The following is a 17,165-nucleotide window of genomic DNA, read 5'->3' on the forward strand; positions in this document are numbered from 1 at the left end:
AATACAACTGGCATTTAGGGTCTGAAAATCAGTATTTCCTGAAGAATGAGGAAAAGGGACATCGCTGTGTGCAGGGCAGTAAAGAAAGCACTTCCATATTTGATGACTAATTGATAACATTTTAGTAAAGTAAAGACATATAATTGTCTAATTTTTACTGTGCTTTTTAGGTTACACAGTTAACTTACAATTGCTAATATTTCACCATTACGTGCAAAACGGTGATGGTACGGAATGCCACAACGTTGGTTGTGCTATCATGTGATTAGCAGCCAGCCAATAAGCATTGGTTATGCTATCATGTGATTAGCAGCCAGCGAATAAGCATTCCTGACCTACCCTGTTCCAAAGATTTAATGTTATTGCTCTACACACCCTAAGAGAACATGACCTCGTTGTTATTGTTAAAAATCAACATCGTTTGGTCTTTTTCCCCACAAGCACTGCTAATTATGCGAATAATAAATGTATAATTGCAGTGAAGCATTAGGAAAATTTGACTTTAACACACTTTTAAAGCTGTCTGTACTCTAAATACACACATTTTAAACTCCTCCAAATCCTCTCGCTGCCAGAGCCTGAATCACAGGCTTTTTTTTCCTTCTTTTTTTTAACAGCCCTGCACAACAACCTTTGACTAGGAGGTTAAGCTCCAATTTGACTAAAAATAGACTTTAATGAGCGAGTGGTAGCTTCAGCAGAGGTTTCACAGGGGAACTCGGAGCACAGAGAGGTGCTGATAGGGGTGCTGTGTTTACAGTCACACGCCTCACACCCCGGCCCGACAGGAGACGGGCGTCTGAATGAAGTCATACGGAACGGGAATGTGTGATGTCAACAATAGCAACATGACCAGGGGGTGGTGTTAGGCATTCGTACGAAAGCTCTCCTTTTATCATTTTGAATCCCTTTTATTAATGTCTAATTTGCTTATTCTGATCTATGTTTAGGCTGCAATTTCATTATATATAAGGTAATACAGTAAGCATTCTTGTTCTTCTTCTTCTTTTATTATTATTATTATTATTATTATTATTATTACTGGTGATGCACAGGAGCTTACCTGACCAGCTGTGTCCAGGATCTCCATGCTGACAAGCTCATCATCAATACTTGCTTGGTGGCGATATGTTGACTCTGAAAACAGACGAGGGCGTACTCAGTCAGCACGGGTGTGCGTGAAACCCGCTCGCTAAAATGTTAAATAGTTTGTGTCATGCAGTACTACTGTTGCACCCAGGGGGGGTAATGACGGAAGTGCTGGTGGGAAAACAGCCTTTCGAACCTGTTGAAAACAGCTTCAGATCTTGCCCAGTTACATTATACCAAGAGGCAAACACTTTTACTGGAATAGCTCCAGAAAAACAATGCTGTGTAAAAAATAGGTCAAAGATGTGCAAGCCGTAAAATGAATGAGCTCTTTAATTTGCTCCGGGCCATATATTCTCTTTAATCTTTCTTTGTTATGTGTTTTACTGCTGTTTGAGGCAGTACTCAACTTAATTGTTTTTTCCTTAGAGAGGTTTGTTTGCAAATGAAGCTCCCCTCAGGGATGATGAAGCCCTCCGTGTGAGGATGATGAGGGAAATGTTCCAGTTGGGTTTGTGAGCGGCAGATGGCCAGGGAAGGGGGCCAGATTAATCTGGAACGGCTCTGCAGAACAACTCCTCCTGGTGCTCCTCTCCTGGTGCTCTCCTCCTGGTGCTCCTCTCCTGGTGCTCCTCTCCTGGTGCTCTCCTTCTGGTGCTCCTCTCCTGGTGCTCCTCTCCTGGTGCTCTCCTTCTGGTGCTCCTCTCCTGGTGCTCCTCTCCTGGTGCTCCTCTCCTGGTGCTCTCCTTCTGGTGCTCCTCTCCTGGTGCTCTTCTCCTGGTGCTCCTCTCCTGGTGCTCTCCTTCTGGTGCTCCTCTCCTGGTGCTCTCCTCCTGGTGCTCTCCTCCTGGTGCTCCTCTCCTGGTGCTCTCCTCCTGGTGCTCCTCTCCTGGTGCTCTCCTCCTGGTGCTCCTCTCCTAGTACTCTCCTCTTGGTGCTCCTCTGCTGGTGCTCCTCTCCTGGTACTTAATAAATGCTGTTATTGTGATTAGTGTTGTTATGATAATGTAATTGCATACATGATGTTATCAATCTGATTCAGGTATGTGATGTGAATGGGTAGAAGCCCCCTGAACACAGGCCCTTTCCTAGAGAACAGAGTCATTAAAAACTCATGAAATATAAATTAAAGGACATTCATTTGAATTCCCTTCATTTCGATGTCATGCCATTTTGCTGAGGGTGGTGCAGAAATGATCCAGCAGACGGGTGAATTTCTTTCCAGTTTATGAATCCACAGAGGAGCGCATTTTTAATGATGAATTTTTGCCCTGGGGGTCTGGACTGTGCTGGACGTCGCTTTGTGGGACAGTGAGAAATGTCACTCTGCTTTGTCCAGCCCTCTGGTGTTCTTTTCTCTTCAAAACCGGAGGTTTTTATGGGCTGATGTTTTTAAACACTTAACACCATCTGCCATGTTATGAATGAAAACTTGAAGGTATTTGTCAGGAAGTTTTCACAGTTGGAACTTTAAATATGGCCACTCAACTAAAAGTAAGGTAATGTTTCTGTCAACAGCTGAACATCCCAAACAGCAAAATAAGTTTCTTGACTGGCAGAATTGGTAGGTGACGTTTGACCTATAGATTTGAAAAGGGGGAGGTCCCAGGGCTGAGTGGATGCTGTAAGCACTGTAAGCCCAGAAGGCTGTCTTATTCTGTTTTTTTTTTCTGGTTTGTTTCATGCTTTGGAAACCTTACCCAAACACATTTCGGTCAGCTGTGTGAAGTAAAACATTTTAAGATACCATTTATGCTCAGGAGAGCACATGCTAAATACAGCCTTCTAAATCCGCTAGCATAAGGATACATCAGCTTCTCAAAGCACAGACCTTTATTACAGAAAAATAATGACTTAAATATCAGTTAGACATTTTATGTAGGGAATTACATTGGATTAGAAGGAACGTGGCTAAAAAAGGCTCTAGAATGAATACCCCGTAATCATCAAGTTCCCCAGGACTACATTGCACTTATTCTTCCCAGTTATACATTTCGGAATGAGGAAAGCACACACAGTTTAGTTTTGAAGATTTACCTCTCTGTAAATAAAGAAACACAAACACCTCTCGGCACAGTCCGGCGGGTTTAAGTAATGAACCTGGGAACAGCCGTTCGTCTTCCAAATGTTAAGTTTGCATTTTGTTGTAAACTAGCCGGGCACATTAGCAATACCTGTGCCAAGTGGGTGATAGGACAGTAATTATTATTCTGCGTGAGTTTACACAAGGCAATAGGCCACGGTTAGCTCCAGGCAAAGTGATGTCATTGATTTCCCAGCATCCCCCTTGTGCCGTTGGGACAATCCAGAGCGGAGGCAGACCCGAAACTCGTACAGGCTCGGCAGAACAGCCCGTTAATGCAGCTGCCACTCTACATTTTCAGCCCGCGTTTGACTGACACTCTGAGGTCTGCTGTGGCTTTTGGACAAGGGGAAATGATTTAACGGCCCTACATGCCTACTGTATCGCAGAGGAGCCAAGAAAGGCTTTAGCAGGTCCTCATCCATAATTTTCCTGACAGCTCATAAGTCACTGCTTTCTGCTCTGCAAAGTGCATGCATTCCTGCCGTTGCCTTGCGGGGAGAGAGGGTCTCCACCAGACGAGGAAACGCCTTTCTGCGTCCGGTGATTTATCCTGCAAACAAAGTGCAGGTTGACTGGCACCTGAGGAAGTCAGGACTTGTGTTTGTTTGCCCTGGTTTCCCCAGGGCCGGGCTGAGGCCGCTTCCGCTGTTTCGCCTCATGCAGCCTCCGCGCGTTTGTCATCCACGTCGTTAACCCTTTGAATTGCAGGTTCTCTTTGGAATGTGTTCTAGAACTCTATTGCTTTCAATTACCAGTAGCAATTGTTACATTACAGTAATGGAGTTCTAGAACACTGACAGTTTCATTCAAAAAAATTTGAAGCAGTCAGTGTTCTGGAACTCCATTCTTTCAATTACCAGCAGTGACTGAAGAACATTCTACTCACATATTTGTCGTGATCTCACACCTTAAAGCTGCACACTTCACAACATAACTGAGCATACAAGAGCACCCTCAGCTACTGCAGAAAAGGCTTCCAATTTCCCATTTGTGTAGCATGCCAGCGACGAGAATCGCACCTGAAGAGGTGAAACGGAACGCCAGGCGGATTTGTTTAAAGAGGGATTAATTTACCTCAAACGCCACAGTATAAGTGTTGCTTGCACAGGTGGCTCGTTTTTTTTAGTGACAGTCGAGGCCGGATTAATATGAAACAGGAGCTGTCACCCAGGAATGGGTGCTCCGCTTCTCCTCAATACAGAGCTCGTGCCATGCGTGGAAACTTTATCAAATTGCTTGCAGACCCCGGACAGCTTCTTAAATGGATGGGGGGGGGGGGGGCGCGCGGTAACTCAATATTCTCATCACCGGCGGCGACGGTGGCGGCGGTGCGGCCCGAGCCGCGCGGTCGCGGGGAGAAGCCCCTCCCTCTCCGCTGCCCGTCGTCCTCCGGCTCCTCCGAGCACAGAGTCAAGGGCACGCGTACGCGCCTCCTTGGGGGAGGAGGGCTGCGCCAAAGGCAATGGGGACGAGCAATGTATTTTGTAATCACACACATTTTGTGTATTTTCGAACAATTTTCATGAAGCACTCAGTAGGACATTCAGAGAGAACATGGCTATTGAGACAAACAGGGGAGACACTGTAATGTGCTTTTATGCTGCATTTTCCCCATGATCTTCTACATTTGGGAAATGCGCTTGTTGGGACTTGTGAGAGAACTGGCCCGAGTACACTGCATTAAAGCCTTAAAACCCCAATAATGTTTTTTGGTCAAAAAACGCAGAAGGAGCACACAAAAAGCTTTTGAATTTATGGGCGAATGTTCCCGCTGCTACATACTTTTGCCATTATAACTAACGACTGGGAGTCAATGTAATTACCCTGTGGAATTGCTACCGTCTGTAGATTTGAGCACGCTCTTTGATGGGGTCTTAGGGCGAGAGATACTGCAAATTCCCCTGGATTTACCCTCGCATTCCACCTCCTTACATCCTCCACCTTCCACAGGCGTAAACACATTTACCTCATGCACTTAAGTGCGAGCGGTGTTTCAAGTTAAGCCACCAGCTTTCGCTTCCAGTGGCATAACATAACAGCACGCATGCGTTTGTGAACTGCAGATAAGATGATGTTCCGTGTTATGGGTTACTGGACAATAAGCACTGTAACTGAGAACTGCAAATAAACGGAAGCGTAAACTGATATGATGGCTACATGTCTATTAAAACTAGGGCAGCGATGAATGTGCTCCGAAACACTGGTTCAAGTCAGCTTACCAATGTGATAATGTCAGTATTGCTTTATTTTCGTCTTACACTGTAACCATGAGAGCAACACTATGTTTGATCGTGAGAATGCTGTGAATGCTAAATCCAAACCATATTTCTGTTGAACTGGCAGGGCCGGTGTACAACCTTCCAGGAAATGAGGAAGAATATTGTCCAAAACCCATAAATCAAACACCTTTAAAAGGATTTTTTTTAAAAAGGTTTTAATGCATGAAAATACCGTAAAACCTAAGAAACGTTATGTACCAAATGGTCAACAGAAAGCATTCACTGGGGTTTGCTTTTTGACATTTCCTCCCAGAAAATGTCAACTAAAGTTCAAGCTCAGATAAGACACGTTGAATGGAAATGGCGAAGCGTGTCACAAACATTAGCTTTCATGAAACAAACCTCAAGCAGGGGCCCTTCAAGTGGCATTAAGGAGTCAGATGCATGTGAGCGTAATGGCAATTAAGCCATCCCAAAATGGCGATGAATGGGCCGTCTGTGTGAAGGTACAGTACGGGGCGAACTGTGCCACCGAGCTCCCACCAATAATACGCCCCACGGGATTGTGGGTACAAAGAGGCTCCAGATGGGTGGCGAGGGTGTCACTTACCGAGGGTGGGGTCGTATTCCCAGATGAAGCGCTTGGTCAGGAAGCGCACCACCAGAGCTGCGGGGAGACAGACAGAGGCATTGTCAGTGTTACAGCTCTGAAAAGAGTGGTGCAGGAGTTAAACCTTTGAAGAGTAGGTTTTTTGGAATGCTTTTTTCAAAGAGTGTTCTAGAACTCCACTGCTTTCACTTACCAGTAGTGACTGTTACATCAGAATTAGAATGTCCGGTTAAGAACATTCTAATCAAACATTTGTGATCTCACGCCTTATAAGGGAAAATAATCTAACCCTGGCTGTAACCTAAAGGGTTTTAGGGTCAAATCCTAGGCGGAGCTGTGCAAGGTTCTAAACCTGAATTGCCTCAGTGTTCAGCAGTATAAATCTAATATGACGAAGAACACGAGTCCTAATGAGCTTTGCTCCACTGTGGTAGTAAACAAAGCCTGTGGCTTTTTTTTTTTTTTTTAAAGTTTACGCTCAACTATGCCGCCCCCTCCCTGGTGACTCACGGGTCTCCTTGTGGATCCCAGCCCTCCTTTGTTGCCCGCGTACCTGATCTAATCAGCCCTTCACACACATCTTTATCGCTCGATCCACATTTTTATTTACACACTGTCTTTGCGCAGACAGTCGCATGCGAGACCTCTCCCCGCCGACTGCAGTATCCATCACCATTTCCTGCCGAGGGCACACTAGCAAACGCATCCTCCCAAAATGCATGCTGCTACTCGCCACTTCTGCTCACAGTGCAGTACAGTATCTGTGCATCTTGTTTATCAAGCACAGAGAAGCTCCAGGCTGCAGGACATCGAGCTGCTCTGGCATAAACTAGGGAACACTGAGTGGAGCCCTTCATGTTAATTCCTCGCAGGTTTTATGTAAAATACATTTTATGAATACGGCCCCTGGTGCGCTTGCCTAAACATTAAACATTAGACTGTGGCCGTATGCTGTAACTCAATTTAATCTGATTAAGGTTTTCAAATAAAAGCGTCTTATGCTCCTCAGCGCACTTTGCGATTTGGCATTTGGGTGTTTTTGGGTCTGTTTTAGTTTCATAGATCTTTACACTTTGTCTATCGACGGGCCACAGACACATGCAGTGCCCAAGTCAGCACCAGCCATTCATCAACCCCCATTAACAGCACTGTTGCCTCCAGTCCTTCTCCATTAGCTTAGCACTGTGAGAAACGGGGTCTAGCATTCCTGCGTCCAGCGGCACAGGGCTGGGGATCCATTCAGAGGCATAGGAAATCCTCCCAAGACCTCCGGCAATTCTCTTCTGTCCCCTGTAGGGGACACAGGTCTCTCGCCTTCATCTTGAGAAACCCCATATTCTGCTTTGCTGAAACCTACACTGCCAGGGACATTCAATAAATATTAAATTATTTTTTTGACCATATTTTCACTGCAGCATTTTTATTTTGTCATCCGGGACACTATAAATATGTCAAAAAGAATTACAATTTTTAATACATCTTTTTCCTGCCGAGCCTCAGGAGGACATCCCACTCACGTCCACCCCCCTGCTTCACCTCCCCATCTACAGCCGACAGGCCAGAGAGGGGGGCTGACTCAGCACTTTATTTTAAGAATTATATCTGTTTTCAGCCTCTCTACTGGAATTGCCTCTTATAACACAGCAGCCAGTGGAATGTATAGCACTCTAACCAGGTGGGCCCCTGACAGGCGCTTCTGTTTACTGAAGGATTCATAAAGATAGTCATCATGCTGGATATCAGCCCCACACAGGTATACAGCAAAACAGAGTTAGTAGGCAATGTAGACAGTTAGCTGCATACCTATTTGATCTACAACTAGCTCCAGCATTCTGTGGTCAGTACATAAAATACCCGCGCTCAAAACAGATTCCTTTTAGGAGCCAGGCATCATCTAGGACCTAGATTTAGGTGCATTGGCAGGGTAATGAAAAGCACCGCCAACAGTGAGAAGAGAAGGTTATGCGTCATATAGGTTATATAGGATGTGGCCTTCTTGTGCCTGCTTCTGTAAGAGCTGGCTATTCCATGCCTGAATGATTTCAAATGAGCCTGAATGGATGACTTGAAACTCTGAGGGCGTTGGTTTCCTCCTGTGGAGTGACGGTGTGTTTTGTTGAATGAGACAATGGAGAAAATGACTTTGTCTTTGAACTGGAAAGAACATCCATCTCGGTCTTCCCCCCCCCCCCCCGAAAATTAGCTTCACCGAAAGCCATTACTCTGGATACGGAACCTCTGACACATTGGACTTAACCCTTCGCAGAGACCCTGGCATCCGCTCTCTTTAAATAGCGACAGGACTCTGCAGCTGCAATGCAGACATTTAAACTGAAAACCGCTTGCTCTGCTTTGCAGACTTTTCTGCTTTTTGTTCTCTCTCCCCATTGTTAAATCACCAGCTGCCTCTCCGGTACAGCTGTGCCACCCACACCAATATTCTACGAAACATGAGCAAACCTTCAATGTTCTTGCCCACAAGACAGGGACCATTTTTCCCCAGCACACAATAGCCAATTAAAATGCCTGGAAACAATACCAAGACTGCAGGTGAGCAGGGGCTGTCGAGAAGAGAGGAATATCGCCTACCAATGACAGCGAGCCGTCCGTGGGTGTGCAATACAGGAGTAACCCGCGGAACCCAGAGGAACCCTAAGGAACCCTAGGGAACCCCTGAGACAAAGCCAGCTGTTTCCCAGTCTTATTTGGCAAATGACACAGCCCAGGTTCCAGCCTGTAAAATAAAGACTACTGGGAGCCTGAGTCTGATCATCCTTTTCCTACACATTTGTAAGAACGGTACTTGGACAGTTGTCTGGAATTCAGCTGAACACCTATTTGTCTCGTCCTGCAGTTTCCATAATTATCTCTCCTTCTTAGAAAGAGGCAGAACAATTCTTTCCAGGCAACTAAATTCCATGGTGCTCACTGACGTGAAAATGTATTCTCGAATCCTTCATTGAAACCTGTCATGTTCCAATATAACGGCAAACAATTTCATACTTGTTATGCTCTGTAAATGCTTTCTTTTCAAAATAATTCGCTGGTTCTTTATTTACCTCAGCATACTTTGTCAGACCTCCAACCATTGCTCATAGAATAGGCCTCTTTTCACTAATGCAGTTATTCTGCGCTCGGGAGGGAATGAGTCATACAGCCTGCAATCAATTTTAAAATTAGCAAATAATTTCATCATTTATGAAAAATTTTTTGAATAAAAACTTTTCCTCTTATATAACTCTTATGAATCTCGCTTCTGGGTCAGTGCAATTTCAGAAACTTTTTTCAGCCACTCGCTAAAAGCTGTAGCACATATTTGTTTATGAGTCATTTAAGCGTGAAAAGAGTGGCTGACACATTTAGGTTAAAGGGAAAATGCTCAACACTTACTTCAATCCCTCTGCTGGGTTCAACGTGGCAGCAATCGCAGCAAGTATAGCTCGATTCCATTTTTTAGGCTATAAAATGTACCTATTTAAAGGTCTGCCAAGCTTGTCAAAATCGGTTTTCTAATATACAGGAAACCCCCCACCCACTCACATGCACATGCACATGCACATGCACACACACACCGACACACAGACACACAGACACACCCACACAAACACCCACGGTAAATTGCTTCAGAAAATGGACGAACATTCTCGGTCACACAATCTAAATTAAATTCCAATATCTATAGAATCTGAACGTGGGGAAACTATGTCTGTTCTATAGCTCATTTCCTTGTGACAGGTGAGCGTCTTTAATGAAAATATAAGCGTGGTCCTGAGAATGATTCACAGAGAACAGGAATCCAGTAACCACAAGGTCATAACCTGGTGTCAAAGGAATGCTGCAATTTGGTAAATGTCAACCATTGCTTACCAAGTGCCATAACAACACAGCATCATTAGGAGGTCATTAGAGTGGCCCCATTGTTGGATGAGCTAATTGCACTGTGGGAAATGCTACTGAACAGAACTGTGCTAATTAGCGATCCAAAAATTCTTTAATCCAAACAGCTGCCTGTTACTAATTCTGTTTTTGTGACCGAAGTTAAAGCACAGCACCAAACTGCCTTTGTGTTTGTATTTGCATTACAGTGTCCTGTGCCCTGTTCATTCAATCAAATATCTGTTATATCACCAGAAGACAAACAACCCAAAACATTTGGCCTAATGTGGGACAAACAGGAAAAGTCACATCCTCTGGGCTTGAGGTCAGATCCCATATCCCGGCCAGATGCCCTTTTCCTCCAAAGCCCATTTCCCTGGGAAACATTATAAAGCCTTACGATGCGTTATAATGCCTTATGCATTAAGGTGAGCAACAAACAAAAATTTGGGGATCATCGAAGGCAAAGCAGTCGACAAATCAGATTAAAAGAAGAGGGAATGGCCAGGGAAAACAATGTTAAAGGGGCGCAGACCATAATATTACATGTGGCAGTTCGCTGCCGTGGAAACCCCACACCACGCAGCTGCCCCAGACGGAAAGCACTTCCAGACCAAATGATCCAATTAGTCTGTAAATTATTATTGTGATTATGGCTGCTGCTGCTGTGCGGCAGAGAGGCACCAAAGGTTTTTCTTCTGGTTTTATTAGGGTAGTAAACAAATGTCACATCCTTTGATTCACTGGGTAATGAAATAAATAAACATCGTTTTGCACCAGTCATAGTCTTAGCTCTTTCCTACGAAGCACCTGGCAATCAATCTTTCGTAGACACGCCAGGATGTGGTAACATTTACATTTGGGATAAGGAACAACACAAACTGGATAGTCAGACTGTGACCGTTCTGAGCATGTGCAGAACCACCTTTTTGTAGTGACACTGCCATCAAGATGGAGTAACTGCACCCACCTGATAAAGAATGAAGGCGACAGATAATTGCAGTTGTGACTTGCAGCAATTACACAATGTCATTACATTCCTATTTACATAAGTTTTAGAAATTAAAAAGATGATTTAAAGCTGAACACATTTTTAAACTATTTTCTCAGAGCTTCAGTGGGACTTCTAAAAACAATTTTAACACAAATTGGTGTATCCTCAAGATAGTTGCAAGATTATATTCGGTATCACAAATTATGCATTTCAGGATAAAATATGAAATCAGAAAGTGTACTTCTGATGAATACCATATATTTAGACCATAGAAGATTGCAATTATTACCACATTCATAAGTGCAATTCCATGCTTCAGATATTTAAAAAAATAAGAGATACCAACTGTCTTCTATAATACTGTATGTGCAATCTATATTTCTAAGGAAGTAGGAATAATTGATTTATGCTCTAATAAATCAAATATATTTGTAATTGATTTGATACTTAAAATGCAACTTTTTCAAATGCTCAAATCCTGGTTTTGTTTGTTTGTTTAACTGTGTTTCTTTTCCCTATGGTGATGTTGGGGTCTGGAGATAATTCAGTCTAAAATTAACCCATCCGATATGCTATCTCACGGGCCTTGGGTCACGTTGGAATTAAACTCATTAAATCACTGGGCTGTCAACCAGAGGTTCCCACTGAGAGCTACGCTGAAGCAACAGAGAGCAACGACCACGATGGTCAAGACCGCTTCTCTGGATTTCCACCCTGTCTTTGACGGTTTTAGTTGGTAAAAATGTGTTTTCAGCTGACTCGAAAAAAATGAGTGACCGTCAGTGCCTCTCTCACCGGCAGAGTCAGGCTGCTCCTCAGGGCACAGGCTGACCCTGACTAGTCTCCTCATCATACCCATAATCCTGAGCATCGCTCTAAGGCCAACTACCGTCCTGTGGGTTTTCACTCCAACCCTGACAAAGCGCACCCCATTCAACAGCCACAGATCTCCTTGAGCTGCTGATCAGTGGAATCAGGTGTGCCTGATCAGGGCTGAAATGAAAACCTCCCGGACGGCAGCTCTTCCAGGAGCCGGGCTGGGCGGCCCCGCCCGAAGGCAAAGCACACACACGCACTCAATCCTCATTTCTCTGTCCCCGTATCGACTGTCAGTCATTCCCACGGCTCTCCTTGGTGTGTTTGTCCCGCCCCAGCCCCAGCCCCAGCCCCCCACCTGTGCTTCTGCATTAATTCCGGCACCACAGGGATGAACCGACACAGGACCCCTGGTGACTGAGAGACGAGAGGCGTTTAACACCACCTCACACCCGACAAACACAGCGCTCGTCACTCCACAGGCGCAGGTACGGCTGTGTGTTTCCCAGGCCGAGGCCACTTATGAACGCTTCTTCTCAGATCCATCGCCGGTTAGATTTGATCATAATGTTACTAATATGTTAGACAGTGGCCCAATTCCAGGCACTTGCCATTTCCAGCAATGGCTAAGTAGCGACAGGGACCAGCCATTTCTACCACACATTTTCCATTCAATGCTCATTGAGGATCAAAAATGCTAAAATTCCTAACAGGAATGAAAGCCTTAAAATTTGCCCATAGACACTGGAGCAGAGAATGTGACCCACTTAAGCCTGTCTCGTCCACGTGTACAACCTGTGATTACACATCACCTTAAAGCATAAATCCTCTCATTCACATTATGCCCACTGGCTATTCGCGGATGAGGATCGCCTTCCGTTGAGTGAATAGGGTCACTGTATGAATGATTCTCATGTTTCCCAACACCACGCCCCCCCCCCCCCCCCCCCGCCCCCATGAAAGACCGGGGTTTCCCACACTGTCCCGCCCATAGCCGTAAATCTTCTCCGCGATCATGTGACTGCACCAGAACGGTAGCTAGCACAATTGGAAAGAATCTGGCACAGTAGCGTTCTGAACCAAGGATCACCATGTTAATTAATCCTGGCCTTATCAGGGCCTAGCAGAGCGTTCTGGGCAGGCAGGCTGAATCAGCAGAGATTAAATAAAGAACCCAGACTGGATTCAAAAAATTAAACTCAAGGAAGGAATTAACATTTATATAATCACTTTTACAGTGGCCATTAAGTTGACATGGTACATCCAGCTAAACACCACACCTAGAGTTAAGTTCAAAACTTTTCTAAATTCCGGGAAGATTAAACTAATGTTCCCGTGAAACTAATTTCGAATTCCAGTGAGATATTCACATTAAAAACTCGGTGAGTGAATCTTCAGTGCCCATTAACAGATTCAAACTTAGTCAACTTTCATTAAAAATAATGAAGTTGTGCAAACTGTAATACACTCTACATACGCAGGTAAACAGAAGCACAGCAAAGAGACATTCAGTAGATTTAAGGCTGGTGACTCTCTAAAATGAAGAGCAAAATGCCGTTTAAAATAATTAAGTAGGACCATATGTACCCTGAAAGAGTTGATTTAACACTTAACATTTTACTGTGTAACCAGGCAGGTATACAAAAGCACAGTGTTGAGACAGACAGTAGATTTCAGACAGGTAACTCTAAAATGAAGCCCAAAGGAATTCTCAGTGTTCGTACGTGGGTGCACGATGGGAGAGGGGGGAGGGGGGTGGGGGGGGGGGGGTGGGGGGGGGCTGTGACGTGCGTTTCGAGCCCTTTAAAGCACAGCTTCAGCTCAAGTGCCCAAGGCAACAGAAATTCTTTTTAGAACAACGCAAAAACCCAGGCAATTTGCAACCTCCGGCTAACATAAAGAAGAAAAAAAAAAGAAAGAAAGAAAGAAAAAAACAACAAAAAAACCCCCAGAATCCTCCGTTGTCTTTATGGTCCCGTCATTACGCTCTGAGTGCCTTCTAATCCTCAGGAGGGAAGCGGGGAAGGGCTGTTAAAAGGAAAATGAAAGCTATGACTCACGCCGAAGGAGACTCGGGAGCGGGGCGAACCGTAAACACAGCGGGAGGGCGGCGGGGAGGGGAACGGTGAAGAGCTCTAAAAATAAGGACGCCCAAACGGCTGGGTTTCAGGCTCTTAAGGCTCGAACCCTGTACCGGGCAGGTGAGTGGATCTCTGAGGAGATGCATGTCCCCGTTACTGGAGGGGGCGGGGGGGGGGGGAAGTAAAAACCCAAAATCGATGCACTGACTGATGACAGGCACGTCCTGTTCCCCCGGCCTGGGACAAACAAACTCACGACCAAGGAGACACTGACGGTAAACAAATCAGCGCTTGTGTATTTCCCATCCATTCAGCGCAGAGACAGGCCACGAGGCCTTGACCTGGGATTCAAACGCAGGCCGTCACAGGGGAGGTAAAACGTGCTCATTTTCAAAAGGAGAGGAAGCAGCATGTTAAGAGTCATAAAAAAGAAACGATTTGCCCACAGAATTGACTTGCTGTCAGGTTTACATTTTCACCGGAATATTTTTTTCCCTGACCACCTAGGCGTTATGAAAGAAAAAAGGAATAAGAAAAGAATTCAAACACGGGAAATTGCGGAGAGGAAATTAGCCCAGCGTCGCGTCGAATTGGGGGTCAGAGGGGGGCCGCCCCGCCCCTCGCTGCTCTGCTGCTGTTCCCCGGCGCTGCCAGTCACGCAACGCGCATGCTGCGTCCGCAGGGTGCCCGCTCGCTCACGCCGTGCGCCGACCTCACCGGTTCGGCCGCGAATCGGATGCCTTCGCCGTGCCACCGCCATCGCCTCACCTGCCTCGCCTGCCTGCTGGCTGCTCCTCCCGGTCTGACACTCTCGGCTCTCGGCTCGTCAGCGAGATCATCTTTGTGCGGACTAACGACGCGGCGTGCGATTCGCCTCGCCACGCCTCGCCACTCTGTGTCAATTTCTGCTCACGCCGCCACCGCGACGGCTCGTCAATAATTTATTTCCACGGCAGCCACGGGACCTGCTTTAAAATGGACAAATGCAAACGCTCACATAACTCACGCGGAGTAGAAACGCACAGAGAGAGCAGCGTGGGCTTGGGTGAGCATGTGACCTGGGCCACGCAGTGTAGAGCAGCAGCAGGAGGCACCAGAGAACCCTTTCCCAGCCCGGCCCGTCTCAGCATCGGCGGCCATTTTTGAGCAGGTCACGTGACTTCATGTCGCCCGCGTCTGGCTTTTTAATCACAGGGCAGTTTCCTCGGGCAACGTTTTTTCTTTTTTTTTTTTTTTCGGCCTCGAGGGATCTTATCTCCAAAATGCAGGGCTCCAGAACGTCTGTCTCTCCTGGAAGCAATGCAGCACACAGATTTATCCATAATTGTAATTACCACAATATTACCGAGGACCAATTAAGGTTTTTTTTTAAATCTGAAAATGTGTTTTTTTTTCTTTTAAATGCATCAACGAAATATTATTTGAAGAGGGACAATTTATTTTCATTTAGGTGGGATGCCCACGAGACTCATTTTCAGACCCCCCAGGGCCCCTGACCCGGACGTGGAAAAGTGCACTTACAGTACGCACTATTTACGGTCGCCTATAGCTTCCTATGCCCGACAAATGTTCCTTTTAAGGGGTCTGGGCTTAGAATAAAGTGCACTAATCCCATAGGCCCATAAACAAATAATGATAATAATTCAAAAATCAGTTATGTGCCAAATGGGGCTCATGCAGGATATATAAAAATGCCTACTCAGCCTTGGCTGCAGTTTCTTGTCTGCTTCAATCCTTCTGAGATCACAAATAAGTGATTAGAATGTTCCTGACTGAACATTCTAATGCTGATGTCACAATCGCTGCTGGTAACTGAAAGCGATGGCGTTCTGGAACACTGACTTAGAAATGTGAAGAGGAAAAAAAAACGTCCCAAGAAGCCTACTCCTCAGAGGGTTAAAGCTCGGGGGAGTGTAAGCATGCCACACAGTGCAGAAGGCTCTCACGACACGTCCTTATCGTCATTACACTGCCCAGAATTAATGCACAATCATCTCCCGGCCAATCATCAGCACTGATTCTGCTCCCGTCCTCTTGATTACGGATCAGCACCCACTGCTTGCCAAAGGATTACGGGCGTGCTCTCGCACTGATCCCAGGTCAGCTGTAGAGGGTGGAGCCTGGCCAGCCCTGCTGGGGCCGTCTCCAAACTCCGTCACCTCACCAGGCGCCACACGCTATCGCCAAAGCAGACTGAGAAATGAACAGCGATACTGTACGGTGGCAGAACATAACACAGATAAAAACACTGTCTTACAAAACTGAGATTCTAAAGCCCACTAGACGGGTCTCTTGTAGTAGATGTTTGTCTTCGGGGGGGATAAAGGTTTGACATTTAATAACAGAAGGCAGCACAGCCACAGAGCCTCACCCTCAAGACATCAGATGCATTTTTAGCATGATGCTCAGGAGGCTGTAAGCCTGTTTACACTCCCTCTGGAGACTGCATCACACACACAGTCCACAACAGGGATTTCCAACCCTATCTCATCCTGGGACCCCCAGCCAGGCCCAAAGGCCTCTAAGGGACCCATCATAAGGTAAAAAGGCTTACATATTTTTTTAGAAAGGATTCTAATATAAAAGGTTTTATATTTTGAAATATTTCCCAAAGTCTACAGAGAAAGTCAGGCCAGTTAGTTCAAGGAACCCTAGCGGACCACAGACGCCGCTGAAAACCCAGCATCCACCGCATGCCAATCTCAGACCATTTAATATCTGCGTTTTGACAACAAAAGCTGGCGCGCATACCTCAGGTGCCAAACGCTCACACAAGGCTGATTAATGGACGTAAACACTACGGCCAGACGTAAACAGCGGCGTCGGTGAGAAACCGGTCGGCAGGATTTATTCGCCGTCGCGTCAGCGAATCAGGCGGCGGCGTCGACGGCGTCGGCGCGTTCTCAAAGCCTTTTACGGCTGAAAACTTATTTTGTTTTTTTGTGCTCGATAAACTTAATTTCCTCTCGATTCTGAGAGAGCCGTTTAGCGGCCGCGGCCCGAAACCGTGGCCGTCGGCCCGGCGACGGGCTCATCGAGAGGATTTATGTCACATCCTGCCCCGGCCCCGGAGTCGCGTAACTCGATAAACCGCAAACACAAAAGAGCGGGATGATCGATGCCCCCTCGCCTAATCAAATACAGGTGTGTGCCCCGGAATGGAGGATGGCGAACGCACTCCAGACCCAAACACATGCCAAGGAATGATTTTCTGTCGGCTCGGTCTTACTAGTGAGAATGGAATTCGGAGGCTGGACTTTCGGTTAACTATGGCTTGTTGGCTTACTTGTACATAATTAAGAAAATTTAATGATAAATAAATGATTACTTGAAGATGAATAGTTATGTAATGTCAAAAGTGCCTATGAAATCGTAAGGGTAAAGGATATATGGA

General features: G+C 45.8%; 1 protein-coding gene across 1 annotated transcript in view; it reads right to left on the minus strand.

The window, feature by feature from the left end:
• Positions 1–17,165, minus strand: part of rerg (RAS-like, estrogen-regulated, growth inhibitor) — a 29,565-nt gene that overhangs the window by 2,449 nt on the left and 9,951 nt on the right. The window contains exons 3-4 of the mRNA XM_035401252.1: positions 6,005–6,061; positions 1,064–1,137 (exon numbers count right to left, since the gene is read on the minus strand). Of these exons, the coding sequence (XP_035257143.1) occupies positions 1,064–1,137; positions 6,005–6,061 (131 nt within the window). The remainder of the gene's footprint in view (positions 1–1,063; positions 1,138–6,004; positions 6,062–17,165) is intronic.

Source organism: Anguilla anguilla, chromosome 19, assembly GCF_013347855.1.
Source record: "Anguilla anguilla isolate fAngAng1 chromosome 19, fAngAng1.pri, whole genome shotgun sequence".
Taxonomy (NCBI): domain Eukaryota; kingdom Metazoa; phylum Chordata; class Actinopteri; order Anguilliformes; family Anguillidae; genus Anguilla; species Anguilla anguilla.